Source organism: Chaetodon auriga, chromosome 13 (assembly GCF_051107435.1).
Source record: "Chaetodon auriga isolate fChaAug3 chromosome 13, fChaAug3.hap1, whole genome shotgun sequence".
NCBI classification, from domain to species: domain Eukaryota; kingdom Metazoa; phylum Chordata; class Actinopteri; order Chaetodontiformes; family Chaetodontidae; genus Chaetodon; species Chaetodon auriga.
Window position 1 is genome coordinate 6,095,012 of NC_135086.1, and position 20,221 is coordinate 6,115,232.

Below are 20,221 nucleotides of genomic sequence, written 5' to 3' on the forward strand. Positions count from 1 at the left end.
TAGTGTAACTGTTGTGAAATAGACACATATAGACTTTGTAACACTACAATGAATAACTCTGCCACGGGCTCCCATCAGACCAACATGTCTTTCAAAATCAGCATCACTCCGTCTTTCCCGTGAATAAGACTGAACCAAATGTCGCAGGGGCAATTAATGTCTTAATCTGGGTGGAAAACTGTTTATTTATGAAAAATCATCAACAAGACCAGCTTCTGAGATTTCACTCTGGACAGAAACAATCTTGTGTATTACTGGTCCAGCAAATATAAAGCCAGTAAAAACATGAAACTATAAATACATCCGCTGTGTCACCAAACGCCTGCATATGCTGCAGTATCAGTCCAGAGGCTGAGCAAAAAAAAAAAAAAAAAAAAAAAGAGACAAAACCAGTCATGTAGAAGGTTAAAAAGTCTTATTTGAAATGCAAGAGGCTAAAAATAACAGCTCCTATGATGAAGTGGAATGTTACAAATAGTTACAGTGATGAACGGGAAAAGGCCAGAGCTGACCGATAATTTGGAAGAGCTGATATTAGCATCAGATGCTGGCTTATCATTGATACGTCAGCGCTGATATGTTGACACAGCAGTGTGGTTAACCGCAGTATTAAATGATTTACAGGATGCATTTAAATGTACATTTGGTAATTTTTTCCTTATTTCAAGTTAAATGCATTTTCTGGTATTTCAGAAATTTCAGTTTACTGTTTAAATATTGCTGTCGTTTTGAAGTCGTTTTACTGTGAAATCTCCTACCCAAGACATTTCTTTATCACTAATTTAAGGGTGCCTGCCAAAAACTTAACATCATAAACAAATACCAGCCATTATATCATTATCTGGATTTAAATTATTCTCAAATATTGATGTCAGCATTGGCTATGAAAATCTGCGGAGTCTGGCTCTTTAAACAGATTTTCAGGTGTGATGGTGACCTCGTGTTGTTTTGGAGAAAAAAAAAAAAAAAAAAAAACCCTCTTCCTCTATAATGTCCTTTACTTTGCAGGCAGTCTTAGCACCACATTTGGCAAAATACAAAATCTAGATAGTGACGAGGGAGTCCCTCTGTGTCAGCTGTGAACACACACTCTGTCCCCATCACTGGGGAGCCAGCGGGATGCCTCGAGCATCGGTGACTTGGCCCTCCTGCAGGTTCTTGACCAGCTGTGCCAGCCAGCGTTTGGTGGTGGTGTCGTCCTTCAGCACCTGGGCGAAGGTGCTGTCCTTCAGCTGGTCTGGCAGACACTGACGCAGGGCTTCTCTGGCTCTGAGGAAGGAATCCCACATGTCACGAACCAATGTGCTTTTCTGTACTTCATAAAAAGTGACAGTGTAATAGAAAATACTTACTTTCAAGTCCTTTATAATAAACTATTAGCATACTTAAAGCATACTTTAATTTCACTTAATTTACAACACATTGGTGATATAATACAACTGTACAGCGAGTGTGTTTTGAGTGCTCATGAATCCTTATGGTGGACTTCAGCACATTTAAAGTTTGTAAAAAGTTGTGCCAATTTAGCAACTGTTTACACTAACTCAAGTGTTACCCAAGTGGTACTCAAGGACTACTTGAGAACACTTCAGGATACTTGAGGGCAACAAAAATAGTACAAAGTGTACTTAGTACATTCTTCAAATAGTAGAATTTAAGTAGAATTTTTTCTCACCTGTGTCCACCTGTTGATTATCTAATGTCTGTCTCCTTTCTCATCTTAATGTTACTGACTGAGCTGTTTATCTCTACTTGGACAAACTTTTCTGACTTTACAGTGTGCTGCTCTGATTACCCAAGAGCAAATCTATGATGAGAATCAGACAATTTCTAACACATCTTATCTTTTGATCAGCTTATTCACGAGACAGCAGTCTAAACTCTGCCCTCACTCATTTAATATGTGTTCTACGTTGAATGATATGGAGTCTCTGCTGTTTATCCCTGAACAACGTTAGAGTTCATAGAAATATCATATTTAGTTCTGAGGCAATAGCCCACCAGAAGCTGCAAAAGCTCAAAGCAATATTTTCAAATTGCTTTCTTAGATTCTGCCAGAAGCTGAAAAGGGCAAAAGAATTAGTTGAAAATTATATGAAGTGGAGAAAAGAATTGCCAGGCTGCAACCACCACATACTTAGAACTTCATTGAAAATTCATGATCAGAATGGTTTTACAAATTCATTTTCTGATTGTTGATTAATTGCTGCAATTGGTGTGCACACATTAAGATCCAACCACAGGCTGAGGAGCCATTTAACTGACAGTCACCACTCACTGTATTTATGTCACGGCTCCTCCTAGTGGCAAGGACTGATCATGAAATATTTCAGTCAAATTCTCTACCCTGATGAAAGTGTACAGGGTCACAGGAGAGTTCATCTTCCACAGATCACTACTCAGTCAAGAACAAAAGTTAAAAGAGGTGACCACATACAGTATACTGTGTCTCTACAAAAGACCTACCTGAGATTATCTGAGAGGCGAAGGTAACAGCGAACAACGTGCTTCAACAGACGAGCTGATGGTTCTTTAGAGAGCTGAAGCACCATTTTGCCCTGCAAAGAAACAGATGAAAATAAAACTGTGACAGAGGATCTTCTCTTATAATCAATGTGTCAAAATGTGCAGGGACACTCAAAGGGTGAATTCAATAAAAATTCAGATCTTTCTCAGGGGATACTTACGAGGATCATAGCCACGTGGGAGAAACGTTCATAGGTCTGACATATATAAGCCAGTCCTGTGTCATCCAACAGGATCTTCTGCAGTATGAAAGTAGCAACCTGCCAAACAAAATGAGTGCATAGAAATCTCAATGAAAAGCAGCTGGTTGGGAGAAATGGCTGGTATAAGATTTGGTCTTTTTCAATTTCTTTTTTTTTTTTTTAAGACAGGAAACGACTTTAAACAGTTTAACAGACAGATGAAGAGAGAAAACATTACAACAGGGGTTGGAACTATTACTGTATACCAACAGTCAAGGTAGGGAATATGTCAGTTAGAGGACTGTTCGGAAAGCAGCTGGAACAGTTAAGTACCGTCTTGGAGAGCTCACTCCCTGATTCCATGATGCGGAGACACAGCGGGATGATTTCAGTGGTGAGGAGGAAGTTAATCACTTCTTGTTCATCAGTTTTCACCAAGGCACCTGCAGTAAACACAACGAGACAGCTTGATGAGAAAGATAATGACACGGTCTTATGGCAATTAACCTCAATCATGGAATAAAACGGCTGAGCAGGAGTAAAGGTTACCGATGACTCCGAGGCTGGTGAGTCGCAGGTACTCAAACGGCCGTGTTTTGCTCACAGTGTGCAAAAAAGGGTAAAGGAAAAGAGGAATGTGAGCAGCAAGAAAAGCTGACCTGATGAGGAACAAAGAAAGAAAAACATTTGAATGTGTGACCAGAAGAGCATTAACTCTATCATCCCATTAACTCATCACTAGCATTAAAAGACAAACTGCAATTTTTTTATTATGCTGAACTCTCCATTACCGCGTCTCTGGGTGTGAGGCAACACATTGCAGAAGAGCCAAAGCATTGCATACTCTGTTAGACTGGTGAGCCGTGAGTGTAGGTGGATTTATAGATGGGTAGATGTTCACTATTTCCTAAAAACAGAAAGAAATATGGTGAGGGAAGAAATGTGTTAAATCTAACATCAAGGCCACACAACAGATATAATGAACAAACACATATTAGTGATATGCAACTAGGAATGAGACATGGACCATACTTGCAACAGGGCAGCAATGGTGCCACAGGAGTGCCAGAGCATTGGTGCCAGGTCTGGCACAGACTCGCGTTTCTTGCTAAGCTCCAGCAAGGCATTTTCTCTGGTCTCTGGACTAGACAACTCATTGATCCATTGGTATATCTTCTCCCGGTCTACCTGGGCCAGGGCTGTGACATTGGTTACAGCCTGTAAAAAGAAGGGAAAATAATCAACAAATGCAATCATCATCACCATGTAATTAAACCTTGGATACTAACTATATACCAATATGATGGACCGAGAGAGGAAATTATTTGCAATTTTGCCTATCAAAAAAATGTAACATACGTATTTTATTTAAGTAAACCCTAGACATGCCCACAATATGGAATCACATGATTGACAAAGGTATTCAGAAATAAATAGCAAACAGCTTCATCCTGGCGTCACTTTTAATGAATTGGCAGCTTTACTGAGACCTCACTATAATTATTATTATGCATTCACCTGGCTAAAGCTGCAGCCAAAATATCAATTTTGTACTTAGTCAATGACCAAGCAATTACCAAACAGTGCAGCCATACACAGCTCGAAGCCAGAAGCTAGAATATATTTTTAAGATCCTTTTAAGATCCTTAAGTTCCGAAACACACCACATATGTAAGGCTGAATATCGTGAAATATGAATACATTTATGTAGAAGACACGTAGAATGTCATTTGATAGAATGGAGGCTTCGGTCGAAATATTTCAATCAATGTGAATATTACAAAACTACAACTGAAAGTTGGAATATAATAATAAAACATCTACGATACTGTCAGGCAGTGCTGAATGAGCTGGTTTGAACAACCTTAAAGCAATTTAAGGGAAACAAAAGTGCAAAATGTATGCTAACACTGTTGGTATCGTACAGTAACATATGCTATTAAGTTAGATACTCACTGCTCCCGTCGCCAGCATTCTCTGAAGCTCTTTGTTGGTCCAATATGTTGTTAAAAACTACTTTAACAGCTGCAGTGTGGAGTAACGTTAGCGGAAAACTAAAGTGGCTGCAATGAAACAAAGTTGGCGTAACTAACGCACAGTACGAGCAGCTAGCCCAAGCTAGCTGCTAGCTCACTATCTTGACAAAATGAATCCAGTAAGCGCGTACATAAACATTACAAGCAACACAACTTCACTGGGATAACAGCATAACAAAACGTCAATTTTCACATTCATATGTGTCGATAACACCACAGAGAGCTCAAAACCGAACACTACATATCAGACAACATAGTTAATCCGGTAGCTAGTTTTTGTTCAGCAATGGAGGTAACCTAAATACAATTACGTAAAGTATCGCGAGAAGACCATCGTACCCATTCTCGGTTATCATTTCCGTTGTAAATTTTCACATTCCCGCCATCATCGCGCAGTGCTGCGAGGCGTCGTGTGCGGGTCCACTGTCAACAACAGACGTACTGGGGAGCAGGTGAATGCCGGCAAAACAAACTTTCTGTCCTCGGAGGACCTACGAAAACGATACTGTGATTTAAAAGTTTCAAGACGAGCACATATCATCGACAGGTAAAGAACTACGACGATGTAGTCAAACTGTGACACTGTTTCCATCACCAAATTACAATCAGGCAAATTAGCCAGTTAGCTAGGTACAGCTAGCCTGCTAGCCGAGTTGCTAATGTCGGCCTCCTCCATCCATTCAACGTCTGTAGATGATGGGACGACATTATTAGCGTCCTAGACATTCAGCTTGGCTGTAGTGTCACCCTGGCTGGCTCTTGGTAACTTTGCTGTTTATGCATATATTTGTGACTGTTCGTCTTGTCAGAATAACATGAAGAAGTTACGAGCGCCGGTCTCACCGTGTCATGCACCTTCGCCTGTCTTTGCTGCCGAGATACAGATTGGCCATTGGGCTAGTTTGATGGCTAATGCAAACCAGGCTTCACTGCCTCTTAATGGAACCGCTAGCCGGCTAACATAAGTGGCGTGAGTTTCCTGACTTTGTAAAAATTCACCTCTGTTCGCTGCAAGTGTGTCGTCTGTGATAATACGATGAGCCTTTTAAAGCATGTTCGCCCCGTGTTAGCTGCTGTAATATGTTGCTTGTGGTTAACTTGGAGTTTGTTGTGACTTTGAACAAGCGCTCAGTAGTGAAGCGGTGGCCATAGCGGGCTAGCTTAATTGCGTTATTAACGTTAGCTAATTGCTTTTTTGTTAACGTTAGTTTGAGTAACGTAATGTAAACTGAGCAAGTTCCAAGCGTTCTGTCATTTCGATAGGCTGAGCAGTATCAGCGCTGATGATCTATTTCACATTCATTTATTATATATAGTTGAATAGAGAGCGCTCATAATATTGGTCTTGTCTGTTGATCTTGTTTCTATTGCTGCAGGTTCTGAGAGTTACAAGACTCAATCGTTTCGTGCTTACAATGACTAATAAAGTAAATTATATTAGAAATCATTAAGGTTCATCATCGGGCTCATCAGCCTATCATCTCTATTCGGAACAATGGCAGTTATTCCAGTATTTTGGTGGCACTGATGTGGTTAAAGCATGGCATTTATAAAAGTGGACCACCGACCTGGGTTTTTCAATTGACGATGCTGATATTTAGATAGGGGGTGGTCAATGGCCGATATATATTGCCCATATCTTCTTGATTTCTTTTTGTTTGATTTTTGAATCTGATCAAATGCAACAAATTAAGGAGCAGAAGTGTAAAACTTACCCACATTAATAAACAAAAATAGGCAGAGTTAGTGCACATAGTAATGCCCAGCAGCATCTTTGGTTTTGGTCCTAGTGAATATTTATTTAATGCTCCTTATTATTCACTTGAGCACAGAAAAATAATTGAAAATAAAATATGTACCTTGTCTCTGACATGTCTGCAGACATTTTTGTTTCATCAGACTCATGAGTGCAGGCATCGGCCGGTGCAGATAATCTTAAAATGCCAGATATCGTCCTTATTAATTGACTGACTGATTAATCGGTTTATGACTCGTTTATAATCTACTCTGTATGGACTAGCTATAGATAATGGTTATAAATGACACATGGCAGTTGTACTGACACATTTTAATTTTCCTCTTGTTCAGGATTTGTCTGATCACAAGCCCCAGCCTCCAAAGTGCTCCAACTGGATAGTAAGCCATGGCAACCATAGTGCCCAAACTCTCCAGCGGTGGTGCTGTTAAGATCCGCTTTACCAGCATCGAACAGGGCACCACCAAATGGAGAGAGGGAACTTTTGAGATTCTGGAAAAGGACAACAAAGTCAACCTCTGTCTTCGATTCAGCTCTGGCGGAGCTTCCAAAATATTCCAGGTATTGTTCATTTTGAACCAGTTCAATAAAGGGTGCAGCTGCTAAAACATTGTTTTGAATTCTGAAGTAGTATCTGTGTTCAATTTGGTTTTTGATGCATTGTCTTTTGTGGACTTGTAGAGTATGAGAAACAAACAATACACAAACTGGCATATCATAAAAAGGCAGGTTGTGTTAATATTTGTGTTGATAAAAGTGTCTGCCAAATGACCTGGGACTTTTTGGAATACAAGTGAGGTGTGGGGAGGGGGAGGTGAACTCCTCCACACACAGAGCAGAAGAAACAAAAGACAGGGGAGGAGAAGATAACGTTACTGGAGTTGACAAGAACTTATTATGTTACTGAAAGTGCTGTAAAAGCTTCCCAACAAGACTAATTAGTTTATGTATGTGTCTAAAACCAAAGATGGATAAACCAAAGCGGAGAAGAATGCCATGGAAGAAAATGCATGTAGGCTGCATAGTTATGTTTGTTTAGGGGGAAAAAAGTGGATCACTGGGAAATACTTTAGGGTGGGCATCCCAACACAACCAAACCAACAAATGTCTGCTCACAAGCTTGTTTAAGTATTTGTTAATACAAAGCAAGTGGATTCTGCTGCTGCAGGAGTGATTTGACATGTCTATGTGCCTTCTGAGTTTTCTGGGTTTGAGCCAGGACCAGGATCCTTTTCACATGATGCTCTGCTTATTTTCCAAATGTCATAAATGCTTTGTGGGAAAAATATTATTTAATGAAGTAGCAAATTGGTTATCCGCAGTATGCAGTTGTAGTTATTAATAGGGAAACATCCAAAAGAAAAAAAACTGCAATCAGGGAGTTAGTTTTACTATCTTGTTTTGTTTTAACTCCACCAGCTGAACCAGAACGTGAAGACCGTCGGCCATACTTCCATTCGAATCATGTTGACTTTGAAGGACACCAGCGTCATCATCCTGGATAAGATGCCCCCGACTTTGGTTCAGAGGACTAAAGAATACCTGGACAAGCTGAAGCAGGGAAAGACAAGTAATTGTACCTCTACTTATTTTAAGAACTTCCAATGCTTTGTTGATGGTTCACACAGCACGATTAAGTAGAGGATGGTAACCAAAGGAAGGTAATTCTTAGTTGTGATGTTGACAGTTAGTCATGTCTGTGTTTTGGTTTATCCAGTGATAATTTAGCAAAGTGTAAAGTCATTCTTGTTACTGACAGAATTGCATTAGTTGTGTATGTGAAGGTAATGTTGATTTGAAAGAAATTTGGAAGAAATTTTATAGGACAGCGAGTACTGTAAGGCATTCATCTATGCAGATGGGGACCTTATTTTGATACAACCAATAAAAAGTTTGCATAAAGCAGTATTGCACCAACAACACAACACAAGAGCCACAGACTTTGAACAATCCACATTAGCATTCCTGTTTAAGTCTCCTTCTTCACTCTGAAACAAAAGCACATATCTTGTTCTGCACCGCAGCTTGTTGAATGAGCGACATTCATAGAGGAAATGTACGCCGCTAACATCATATTCACGGTTTTCCCTGAATCTTTTTGAGACAAAGATGGCAAAGGCTGGAGAACGTGCACTGCATGTTTGTCATACACAGTTTGTGTGCACCTTTGTGCCATGTGCTTGAATGAAAAACACACAAGTTTGTTTACTTAGTCTCTTGTTTTCTATGGTGTAACACTGACACTCTGGCAGCTGGTCGGCTGCTGTCAATCAGATGCAAACAAACCCTCCAGCCAACTGAGAAGAGAATGATACTCCTGGAAAGAGTGGGTGTATTTAAAAAAGATAGAGAAGTGAAAAATGAACAGTACTTTTAAAAAATATATTAACTTTATTTTTGACTACAAAAAAGGGATGACTAAGTGTGACTTCAGTTGGACTTAAACAGGCTTAGATCGACCGCATTTATCCGCATCACCTAGCTCCTTCAGTGTGTGTTAATAAGTTATTTTAAGAGGAGATTGGCAGTGTTGTGACAAGAACAAAGGTCAGAGTTAACTTGAATGCATCAATTTTGGGCAAACATGTACAGAAATGTTCATGATGCTAACCATTCATGGACTCTGACAGATTTTATTCAGGAATTTGTGTTTATGTTTGTGTGTGAGCAGGGTGAGGAGGGGCTGAGCGCTGTACAGTGGAATAAAAATTTTGCCATTTTAAATAATAAAAATAACCCAAGAAGAAAATGTCTTAAATGTTGATGTTGTGGCGGGCCGCTACCTTGAAGTAAAACATTATGGTGGTGTTTTGTGAAAGGGAATTCATAGCCCACTAACTCAAAAATAGGGTTCAAAGCATCTTTTTCTTTCATTGTCCTGAATTCTTATTTTTAATTTTGCAGTTTTAAAATCATCCAATGGAAGTGCAAACTTCAGTGTGTTTGGGAACCGCTCCGTGAAAAATGAGACCAGTCCATCAGGGGAGAGACAGGTGAGTCAGAACGCACATTTTTAACTTGAGAACATTTAGACAAGCGCACACAATCATTTCACTGAAATATCCAGACTGCTAACGTCTTGCAGACAACACCGAGGCGGCAGAGTGCAGAAGGCCGCGAGGACCCGACACAGAGGAAGCCCCTGGGCAGCCCGAGCAGAGCTGCCTCCACTCCCACTCGCACTGGACTCTCTGAGAATAGGTGTGATGGAAACTCATGTTACTCTATGTAAATAATGTCATGTGAAGATAATTCAATCTCTTTTAAATGACTAGAGGGCTCAGCCTCCAAAAACTTGCTGCAGGATTCAATCCGTGTTTTCTTGATGAAGTAAAACAAGAGTTATTGTTTTTGTTTACACTGACTACAACCTCGACCCCTAATCCTTGTGGTAATCCTCCTGCATGCAGCTGTCCTCCTGAAGGAGAACTTTGACACCTGTCATTTTTAGGTGTTGTCTTTTGGTCTTTCTCTCCAATTTAGGAATGGTCAGTTCAGGCTTGTGACATGAATTGTTATGTGTCACTGCTTTTCAGGAGCGAGAAGAGAAAAAGACTCCTCAACTCTGAAAGTGACCTGACTGAGGACTACCCCAAGGAAAATGACTCCTCAAGGTAAAAGCAACACGCCTCACTGCCTCGACTGGACTGTAGTGGTGCTGGATACACATGGACTGAGCTGCTTTCTGCAGACTCAGTATCTGTGTCTGTGGTATTTTCTGTCTCCTCATCTGGTAGACAGATGCCAGAATGTTAATATATACAGTATAAGTAATATTACGTACATGGGTGATGACAGTCAAATCGATAATCAAAGGGTTTTTTGTTGTTGTTGTTGTCCTAAATTTGTCCACAGTCAGATAACAAAAAATATATGTATACATGTTTTTAGCAACAACAAAGCTACTTCGGATCCATCCAGGAAGTTTCTACTGAGCTGCAAAGACAAGCTGAAGCAGGCGGAGGAGAACAGGACCTCAGGTAAACTTTACATCCCAAAGTCAACACCATCTGTATACCTCTGGTTATGTCTTCATGTTGAATGTGCTTATTTATCTGCAGAGCTGGAGATTTTAGAGCACTTCCTGTCGCTGCCCTCATATTCATACCTCAAACTGACTTGATGTTTCACCACACGTTTATCCTTCCCCTCAGCTCCACTGGGTTCAACTCCCCTTCAGCCAACGTCATTCTACGGCAGCCGATCTGTGACTAAAGACTACAGCCAGAGTCACTCTTTCCTGGACAGGTGAGTTTCCACAGTGATGCAGTGTTACATGGACGCAGATTGAACAGAAAAATTGTTAAGTTGACGCGTTAAATTGCGATAGAGCTAGTGATTCATATCTGTACTCTTTACTAAAACTTAACCCTCGCCAGACCGTCCAGCACAGCACAGAGCACCACAGTCAAGAGAAGCCTCATGCTGCCCAATCACTCGACTCCTTTCAAGAAGGTGCGCCCTTCTCTGGACTACAGTGGCTGGAACAAGCAGAGGCCTTCCGCTCTGGCTCAGCCTCAGCCCCCCCTGCAAGGGTAAGAATAAGCCAGATGGGCTGCACTCAATGTGAGCATAAGCAGTTGGTCTATGTGTAGAGACGAGATTGCAGTTACTTTGGAGATTGGGAACTGAAATGACTCACAAGGGAAATCAGAAAGCTGTTTCATACCCTCTTGTTTCATAGCTATAATCAAGAAAGAAAAAAAGAAAAGGTCTCCAAGAGGCTGTTTTGCTTTAATGCTTTCAAACATAAACATCATGAAAGCCATGTGTCTGTAAGTCCTGGGAAGGGTACAGTGTCAGAAGGCCTGTTATCTAGATTCACGGCATGATATGTATTTTGTTTTGTTGTCATCCGTTGTTTTAATCCTTTCATTGACATTCTGCAGATTCTCCAACTTGGGCAACACTTGCTACATGAACGCCATCCTGCAGTCCCTCTTCAGCCTCCCCTCCTTCTCCAATGACATGCTGAGGCAGAGCATCCCATGGAAGAAGGTGCCCATCAACGCATTGCTGAGGTACGGCATCCGGCTATGTAAACGCTGTGATTTATGATGCCTCTGTGGAAAATTATTCCTTCATGTGCTCTGCTAGTGAACCTCTTTGTCAAAACCTTCTTAAATGTGCTTGTAGCAAGTTTATGACACTGCTTTTTGAAGGTTTTACATTAATCTGTGATATATTTGCTTCCTGCAGGCGTTTTGCTCACCTTATGGTCAAGAAGGACGTGGGCTGTCCAGAGACGAAAAAGGACCTCTTGAGGAAAGTGAAGAGTGCCATCTCCTCCACAGCGGAGCGTTTCTCTGGAAACATGCAGAATGTAAGATCCCCTACAGAATCTACAGTTCACAGTAGTTGTGGTCTACTGGTACTTTGTGAAAGTATCTGAATAGACAAGACTTTGTGCTGTTGTTAGAGATGGCGTCATGCTGTGTATGTTTCCAGAAAAAATAAGTTTTTGTAAAGCTCTTACCTGCTTCAGCTCAAAGGTCAAGCAGAAAAAAAACACCTGAAGTATCTACAAATATAAAAACACATAAAATGAAGCAGTTCTTAAAATATTTGTCACCCATCTGTGCGTATTCTTGCTCTTATATTTATTTATTGTGCTCAGTTGAGTTGATACATATCACAATGTTTACCAGGATGCTCATGAGTTCCTGAGCCAGTGTTTGGACCAGTTGAAGGACGATGTGGAGAAGATGAACAAGAGCTGGACAAATGAAGCTGCAGCGTCCTCGTCGTCCTCTGTGGTGGCTGAGAATGGCCAGGAGGCAACGTCCTCTGCAGCCAAGACAGAGCCTGGTGAAGAGGTGGACACCTCCCGCATCTACACCTGCCCTGTGGCGGTCAACATGGAATTTGAGGTGCAGCACACCATCATCTGCAAAGGGTGAGGCCTGTCTCCTGCTTGATAGTCTGAATTTGTCCCTGCAATGTGTCTTCTTTTTAATGTATTTGCCTGAAGTGTTAGTGGTTCTGGAGAAAACAAATGGCAGGTTACACCTTCCTTTTGTTGTGCAGCTGTGGCGAGGTGGTGACCAAACGAGAGCAGTTCAATGACTTGTCCATCGACCTACCGCGCAGGAAGAAAACCCTCCCTCTTCGCTCTATCCAGGATTCTCTGGATCTCTTTTTTAGGGTGAGTCTTTGCCTAAACAGGCTATAATTCTGATCAATTCTATGAAAGGTTCATCTTTGACCACTTTCTCTCTCAGCTTGTTTTATTTCTTTTGAAATCAAACAGCCTTCAACTTGATATAAACCATTTGAATATGTGATGGTATTTGTAATGGTGAGTTATGTTTTCCTTTCACAGATGGAGGAAATTGAGTACTCGTGTGAAAAGTGCAATGGGAAAGCAGCGACTGTCACGCATAAATTCAGCAAACTGCCCAGGTATCCACACATACACTGCTGAGAGGGAAAGCTTGCTGCATTTTGCACATACAGTATGTAAAGCAGGTGTTCAGCCACAATTAGAATCACGGCAGTTGATCACAAGAGTAAAAGAAGCCAGTTACTTTTGGATTGCTGATGCGTCTTTTTTCCCCACAGAGTGCTCATCCTACACCTGAAGAGGTACAGCTTTAACGCCCAGCTGTCTCTGAACAGCAAGCTGGGGCAGCAGGTGGTGATTCCCCGATACCTGACCCTGCTGTCCCACTGCACCGAATCCACGCGTCCCCCTATTAGTCTCGGCTGGAGTTCCCAAGCCTCCATGTAAGACATCCTAAACACCCTCAAATAAAATGCATGAAGAAATTCTTCACTGTGTGGGTAATTACATCCTGAGCTGTTGAGCGATTCAGTCGTGTTTTAAGTAAAAGCTGTGCAGTTGACCTGGATCCATTAGCTGTGGCCTCATTGGCAGAGAGATGATGGTTAATGAAGTAGCAGCAAACAATTACACCTCTAAATGTTTCTTTGTTGTTCTCAAAGGTCCAGAACACTCAAAACATCACCGTTAATCAACTCCTCCACAGCACCGCTCCGGTAAGTACAGCTAATTCTGCAAGACTTTCACATAATTGTAGTGTGTGAAACAGAGAAAAAGAAGGAAGTGTTAAATTTACACCGGCCAGCTCTCAACTCCCAAGTGGGCTCCGACTTGTTCTGTGCTCAGCCTCCTTGATAAAATCTGTCACATATTGGATGACAAAAAAGAACTTAAGATTTTGCTTTTGCATTTTGCTTGTAAATGTAATCCCTGAAATTGACTGTGTGTAGAAGGATCGGAGGGAAAGTGGCCAACTCCAGCTGCACCTCCATCATCGTGGACTCTGACAGCGAAGAAGAGCCGAACAGAAAGGTGAGCGCGAGCCGCAAGCGACGCCTCAGCAGCTGCCTGCCTGACGACGACGACCGACCGGAAGAGGTGAGCGCTTGCTGACAGACAGTTATGATTCAGCCCCCTTTTCTGTCTCTGGTGCTGTGTTGGAACTGTTTTATGTGTTTCCAGCGGAGAGCAACAATAGATTCAGCGGACTTCAGTGGCATAAATGATGACGAAATGCTGGCAGCCGTGCTTGAGATGAGTCGACAAGAAGCCGGGCTCTCTGCCCCACCCCCTCTGGAGGATGAGCCAACCAGCAGCCCCGACACAGGCTTTGGGGACACAGATGCCCATGACCTGGCCTATCATACAGATCTGCTGGAAACAGACACCAAACAGCCTGCAGGTACGAGGCTACGACTCTCAGATGGGTTTCTGAACTCTATAAAGAGGGATTGTACAGAATGAGCCTAACATGGTAAAATGTATTTACTCATTCTGCATCCGTCACTTGTCTTGCTTGTACATGCTGCTTAAAAATGATGTGGTTTTCTGAAAAAACAAAAACTCTGCTGGCTGAAGTCCTAAGCAAGACAACACTGTCATTATCATGGGTGTCCAAGTGGGGATTACTTCATATGTGTTTAAGTATGAGGTTAACTGACCTGTATGTGTGTTGATCTTGCTTAGATGTGCTGGATTCTCTGGACTTGACCATGGATGAGAATAAGGAGAACCAGACTCCAGAGGGTGTGCAGCAGCAGGGAGAACTGGATTGGGTCCAGCAGTACAGTCTGGATCAGGAGAGGGAAGAACAGGAGCTACAGCAGGCCCTGGCCCAGAGCCTCCAGGAGCATGTAAGATTAAAGGCCACGTGACATCTGCAGGGCTTTTCTTGAGAATGGAGCAATGGTGCTGCATCTAAACACTATATCATAGCACCAGAGCCATGGTTCATGGTTTTTGAAGTGGGGTGGTACAATATGTCTTCCGTCTTTGCTTCCATGTGGGTACCGTCTGCTTCTCCAAACTGGGGGGCGTGCTGACCACCACCCACTGTAGGTGATGCGCTTAGTATTCATACAGCTCCACTATAAAAAATCTGAACTATTCCTGTAAACACCCAGCAGACATGACCTCAGTGAAAACACAATTTTTGGAATTCTTGCACTAAAACTATACTAAGTAATCTAATAACTTGTCTCCACCTTACACCATACAGGAAGCCCAAGAAATGAGAGAGGATGATGATCTGAAGAGGGCCACTGAGCTCAGTTTGCAAGGTATGAACCAGAACTGGCTCACGGGCCTTGATAATCACATTGAGCATCTTTGGCTGATGTTTCTTGCGTGTGTGTGCCAGGCACTATTGGCAGTAGACAGCTGACGGCTGTTTGAGTGTGTTAAAGTCGTGATGGAGGCAGTTCAGTCTGACTGGCCTACCTCACAAATTCACTGCACTTTCCTCTCATTTTTCACGCTGATTTGCCTTTTTACACAAGTGAGAGACACCAGGTTGACAACACCAGTGCAAAGCAAAACTTTATCAGACATGATGTGGAGTATTTGCTCAGAGCACATAAAGTCATGGTTTTTTCAGACTCACTGAGCGACAGAAATCCCGGACCAGTATCAGTGTCTCCTTCTCTTTTAACAGAGTTTAACAACTCTCTGCCTGAGCTGCTGTGCTCTGATGACGACTCTGGCAACGAGGACGTGCTGGACATGGAGTACACTGAAGCAGAGGCCGAGAACCTGAAGAGGAACGCGGAGGTAGTTCACATCCTGCTGCCACACAGCGTCTGCCCCGTGGTTTTAAACACGTAGCCCTGCTAAATCGTTCTAGCTGTGCTAATAGTAAACAGTATACGTTGGATACACTGTACCAGTTGAATTCATAGTAACCTGCTCCTAAACGCTGTAATCCACAGAGCGGAGACTTGGCCAACTCTTTTAGACTCATCAGTGTCGTCAGCCACATCGGGAGCAGCTCCTCCTCCGGTGAGCAAGCATCTGTGTGCGATTGTGTTTCTGTCTGCAGTGCAGATAAACTCTTCATCGCAACATTTATGCAAATGTCTTCATAGGCAGTGTTTTACAGCTACCACAAAAAAATGTCACACTAGTGAAAACCATTGGAGGTGTCAAACTGAATGTCTGCTCATAAAACCTGAGCAGCACAGTGATTTTGTGTGTTAAGAGACACAAGTAGTGCATTTCAATCTTTGGTCTTAGTGATGGTTGCATATAATAAACACATTGACTTCATGTGTTGTGTCACATATTGCCTGACCTGATATTTACACTGTGATGCAACTCCTCTCCCCTGGGAAGCATCATCACAGTTTACACTACAAGTCTTTTGACGAGCTGACAGATTCATCATCAGACCTGCTGCCGACACTCTAAGCTGGTTTCCTCACACTTGCTGCTGCGCAACATTTAGCACGCTAGTTAAATCACCTGCTGTAGTTTTGGTTGGAATGATGTCCCGCCTACCTCAAGCATACCATATTTTCCAGGCCATTACATCAGTGACGTGTATGACATGAAGAAGCAGTCATGGCTGACCTACAATGACCTGGACGTGTCGCGCACGCAGGAGGCAGCCGTCCAGCGAGACCGCGACCGCAGTGGATACATCTTCTTCTACATGCACAAGTGAGTTGGCAGAAGAACCAGATGTGTCTCGAATCAGCTCTGTCTTACGTCCGTGTAGCACTTGTGAGCAGCGTCTTTGATTTTTTCCTTTGTTTTAATGGCTCTGAGGCTGTATTTGTTTTCCATATCGTTGTGTGTCTTTGTGTAAACCACATTCAGCCATTTTGACTGTGTTTGTGTTCATGTGCATGAGCTGGCTCTGACACACTGGCTTGCTCTTATCTTGTGTGCGTTCAGGGACGTGTTTGAGCAGTTGTCTGAAATGGAGCGATCTGGAGCCAGCACCACTTCAGAGGCAGGAAGGAACGTCCTGCAGCCCCTCTGAGTGCTTCATCTGTGTACCGCCACCCACACATCCACAGCTGAGCCTCGGTAGACAGAGTTCTTCTCCAAACAGCCTTGACTACTACTGATTGCCGTCCTTTTTTGGTCGTCTTCAGGCACTTCTTTTCCTCGACAAATTACTAAATGGCCTGCTAAATTAGCACCTGTAAATGCCAACACAGATGCTAAACTGTCTAGACTCTTTAAGATACCAGAAATGCAGTTAAAAATGTTGAGTGGATCAAATTTTGCCTCCATGTTTTTGGGGCTGGAGTTTTTTCTTTGCTATGATTTTATCAAACAACTGTTTTGTAAAGTTTTTGTCTTTGTTTCTTATATTTCTTTCAACTTCAATGCCATTCATTCAGACTTTCACTTCAAAGCAACTATCAAACACCAGATGCTACTGGTGCTTCAAGAATTGTATGTTTTGCAGACCCTTTATTTCCCATATGAACTAAATAAAGATATATTCTATGTTGGAGTATAAGCTATTATAGAGTTAGAGGGTTGTTGTATTTAGCGGGTACATTTGGTGCAATATTTATGTTCTGGCACAAACTGGCCAATTCAGAATCTGCTTTCTATCACAGAGTGTGTGGATGTTTGCCCAGCTGCTTTTTGTGCTTGACTTATGAACTAATTTGTGTGTGACTGTCTCCATATTATAGATTTGGAAAAAAAAAAAAAAACAAAAAAAACCTGGAAGCTCAATAATAACAAAGCCTGTTTTTTACTGAGCTTTTCTCAGTAAAGCCCACTTTAATCTTTTGGGGTTTTGACCTTGTGCCTCCCAAGAAAACTTTTATAAATATGTATACAAGCTTTACTTTGAATGTTGCACAACCTTGTTGTTTTTGAATATGTTTGTCAACAATGTGTAAGTCAGATATTCCTTTATAAAAAGCCAAGATTTTCTATTTATTGCAGCATAGGGTTGATTTTTATCTTAATTAAACGGTCAAGATACGCCACGGCAAATAGAAGTCATTAATACTAGATCACCAGGGAAGCTAGCTATGCCGTAATGTCTTTTATTTCACCATCTTTAAGGCCAGTATACAGCATTAACACCTTAGACCTCTGCTAACGCTGTTCGACTAGTTCCAATCAGGCCGGCTTGCTTGTAGAATGGAGCTAAAGGAAGTATTTTGTTATTTCTGTACTGGTTCCAATACCAGAAACTGGTTGTAAGTCTCTTTTGCTGCCACTGTAAAATTGAAGTCACGTTTTAGTACACCAGTGTCTGCTGGACTTATTCAGACCACATTATTTCCTCAACTCCTGACACAAGGAAATCTATAATATAGCATTATAAAATATAGGTAATAAAGACTCAATATGGACCGAGTAAGATATTCTTGATATCCTGTCCTTTATAGTTGGGTTTTAGGAGGTGAGCATTATTATACGCTGACTCCTGGAGGTACAGTATTCTGTTGCACTATGAATGCACACCTGATTGACAGATGAAAAAAGACTAATTCTGTCTTTCTCTCTCTTTTTTTTTAATATCCATTGGATTTGGATTTCTGAAACATTTCCTGAACACCCTGTCCCACATGCAGTGTAAAGAGGGTATCATGTATTTGTGAAGTAAAAATGAAAAGCTTTTCTACCCTTCATACACAACTGACTCTTCCTAAAGCAGATTTTAATAAAATATTACAGTGAAAGTGCACAGACTCTTTAATTTGATGTTTTAAAACTCTCACATGCAGTGTTTGAAAAGGATATCCAGAGTCACACTGCTGCACACTGACTGGAGGAGACGGCAGCCGGTGCATGTGTATGAATGAGGGAATGAATAGAACAGCAGTTTATTCAAACAGTGGTCCACCTGGTTACGGGATCACAAATAACAAAATCGAGCACCACAGTGTACCAAGTGCAAGTGTGACGTTAACGGACGACCGGTCGCTGTCACCTGTCCTGAGTGCATCTCTTGGTCAGTGGCTCCAGATGTCTCCCTGTGAGTCTGTTGTACTCACTGAGAATGTAGCTTTCCTTCTGCAGCATCTGGAAACACATGAAGCATGTTTAAACATGTGGTTGTGACAAATATTCATAGACCTCATCGGCACCGAATCACACACATCTAAAACGCGTAACGTCCACACAAACCTCCGTCCACTCTTCCTCCGTCTCGTGTCTGTAGCCCAACAGGTGACAGATACCGTGTGCAGTGATGACCTGAAACATGAGGCAAAGGAACAAATGTTACCGCAAACATAGACGGCAAGGTGGAAGTCATACCTCAGGAGTTCTTTTGAGTCTTTCCTCCTTTATGAGAGTAAACAGTATGTTTGGGTTGTGGACACGCTTTGAGAAACACTGATGGACAATTTTTGCCATTTTCTGACATCTTATAGACCAAACAACTAACTGATTAATGGAGGAAATGATTGACAGATTAATTGACAATTCAAACAATCATTAGGTGAGGCCCTGATCAACAGCCCGCATCACTGACTGAGGTGCTCAGGTTACTCACGGTGAGGGCTCCATGCAGATCTAAGGATTCCTCCTGACACTGCTTCATCACAAACTCCACTCCCAAGAAAATGTCCCCAAGGTTCTGCTCGTCTCTGTGAAGGGGACAAGGCATCTTACCGGGTCTCAGGTCCTAAAAACACAGAAGTACCATTTCAATTATTTACAGAGGTCAAACAATGAAAATCAGCAGTGTTGTCAACTCTAGTGCCATCAAATTCTAGTTGTTCTTCTTATTAAAGGGAAAACAGCTTTATCAGCGGTTATAGTTAAGTATTATAGTCATATATTAACATGTAGTCATAATTACCTCGTAGAATGGAAACGAGAGGACATCCGTAGGCACATTTTTCTTCCTGTATATGCTATTGATTTGCTGAATCCTATGGTTATCCACGCAAATGATGCCCAGGTCAAATTTCTGGACGCCCAGTATGTGTCTCAGCGTGTCAACGTCCCTGCGCAGCCTGGCGCGGCGAAGAGGCACCACCTTCTGGAGGTTCCGCAGTACTACTCCCATTTTAAAATTCGGCGTAAAAACAGAAAACGGCTATTAAAAAAATACTGAGACATAGGTGAGAGTTTAGACTAACCCACCTCCAGCGACAGCTGGTTTCAGTAATTCCGTGACGGTAAGGTTACCAGAACAGTCGGTCAGTTTTGTACTGGTCGCGAGGCCATTACCGGGCAGGCAGAATTCAAGGTGACGCGTCCGGCAGAATCGACATGTCCAGTTATCCGAAACCGACTATGAAAGCTTTCTCTTGGTTGTGTGGAAATGCCAATATAATGGGAAGAAATTAAACATATTCTGCTGTTTGTGGAGAGTGGCTGCCTGTCCGTTCAAATCCCATTCGAGCAGTGGGGTGGTCACAGCGTTGGCGGTCACGGAACGGAATTTTGCTTTGAGCGGGGACCATTAGAGTTGTCGGACCGGAAGCGGATATTGGAAACTATTTGAACT

At 42.1% G+C, this 20,221-nt stretch overlaps 3 protein-coding genes across 4 annotated transcripts; 1 reads left to right on the forward strand and 2 right to left on the reverse strand.

Annotated features, from left to right (window-relative positions):
* Positions 1 to 165: 165 nt before the first annotated feature.
* LOC143330995 (CCR4-NOT transcription complex subunit 9-like) lies at positions 166 to 5,055 on the reverse strand. The gene is made up of 8 exons (XM_076747806.1): positions 4,665 to 5,055; positions 3,741 to 3,926; positions 3,500 to 3,615; positions 3,258 to 3,367; positions 3,042 to 3,151; positions 2,688 to 2,786; positions 2,467 to 2,558; positions 166 to 1,269 (listed from the first exon to the last, which is right to left on the reverse strand). The coding sequence occupies exons 1-8, from the start codon at positions 4,680 to 4,682 to the stop codon at positions 1,101 to 1,103; spliced, it is 900 nt and encodes a 299-aa protein (XP_076603921.1). The 5' UTR covers positions 4,683 to 5,055; the 3' UTR covers positions 166 to 1,100.
* A 64-nt stretch (positions 5,056 to 5,119) lies between these two features.
* On the forward strand, positions 5,120 to 18,443 carry usp37 (ubiquitin specific peptidase 37). Of its 2 annotated transcripts, none has more exons than XM_076746963.1 (24): positions 5,120 to 5,291; positions 6,833 to 7,061; positions 7,920 to 8,070; positions 9,405 to 9,493; positions 9,586 to 9,701; positions 10,037 to 10,114; positions 10,392 to 10,480; positions 10,655 to 10,748; positions 10,880 to 11,035; positions 11,390 to 11,521; positions 11,700 to 11,823; positions 12,149 to 12,396; positions 12,528 to 12,645; positions 12,823 to 12,902; positions 13,062 to 13,226; positions 13,446 to 13,499; positions 13,734 to 13,881; positions 13,966 to 14,185; positions 14,470 to 14,636; positions 15,002 to 15,062; positions 15,437 to 15,552; positions 15,711 to 15,780; positions 16,302 to 16,440; positions 16,678 to 18,443. In XM_076746963.1, the coding sequence occupies exons 2-24, from the start codon at positions 6,888 to 6,890 to the stop codon at positions 16,763 to 16,765; spliced, it is 2,877 nt and encodes a 958-aa protein (XP_076603078.1). In that variant the 5' UTR covers positions 5,120 to 5,291; positions 6,833 to 6,887; the 3' UTR covers positions 16,766 to 18,443. The 2 variants fall into 2 exon arrangements, with proteins under 2 accessions (XP_076603078.1, XP_076603077.1); XM_076746962.1 differs by having other exon boundaries at positions 5,126 to 5,291; positions 9,568 to 9,701.
* ybey (ybeY metalloendoribonuclease) lies at positions 17,786 to 20,184 on the reverse strand. The gene is made up of 4 exons (XM_076746965.1): positions 19,568 to 20,184; positions 19,259 to 19,390; positions 18,889 to 18,957; positions 17,786 to 18,783 (listed from the first exon to the last, which is right to left on the reverse strand). The coding sequence occupies exons 1-4, from the start codon at positions 19,775 to 19,777 to the stop codon at positions 18,688 to 18,690; spliced, it is 507 nt and encodes a 168-aa protein (XP_076603080.1). The 5' UTR covers positions 19,778 to 20,184; the 3' UTR covers positions 17,786 to 18,687.
* Between the last annotated feature and the right edge of the window lie 37 nt (positions 20,185 to 20,221).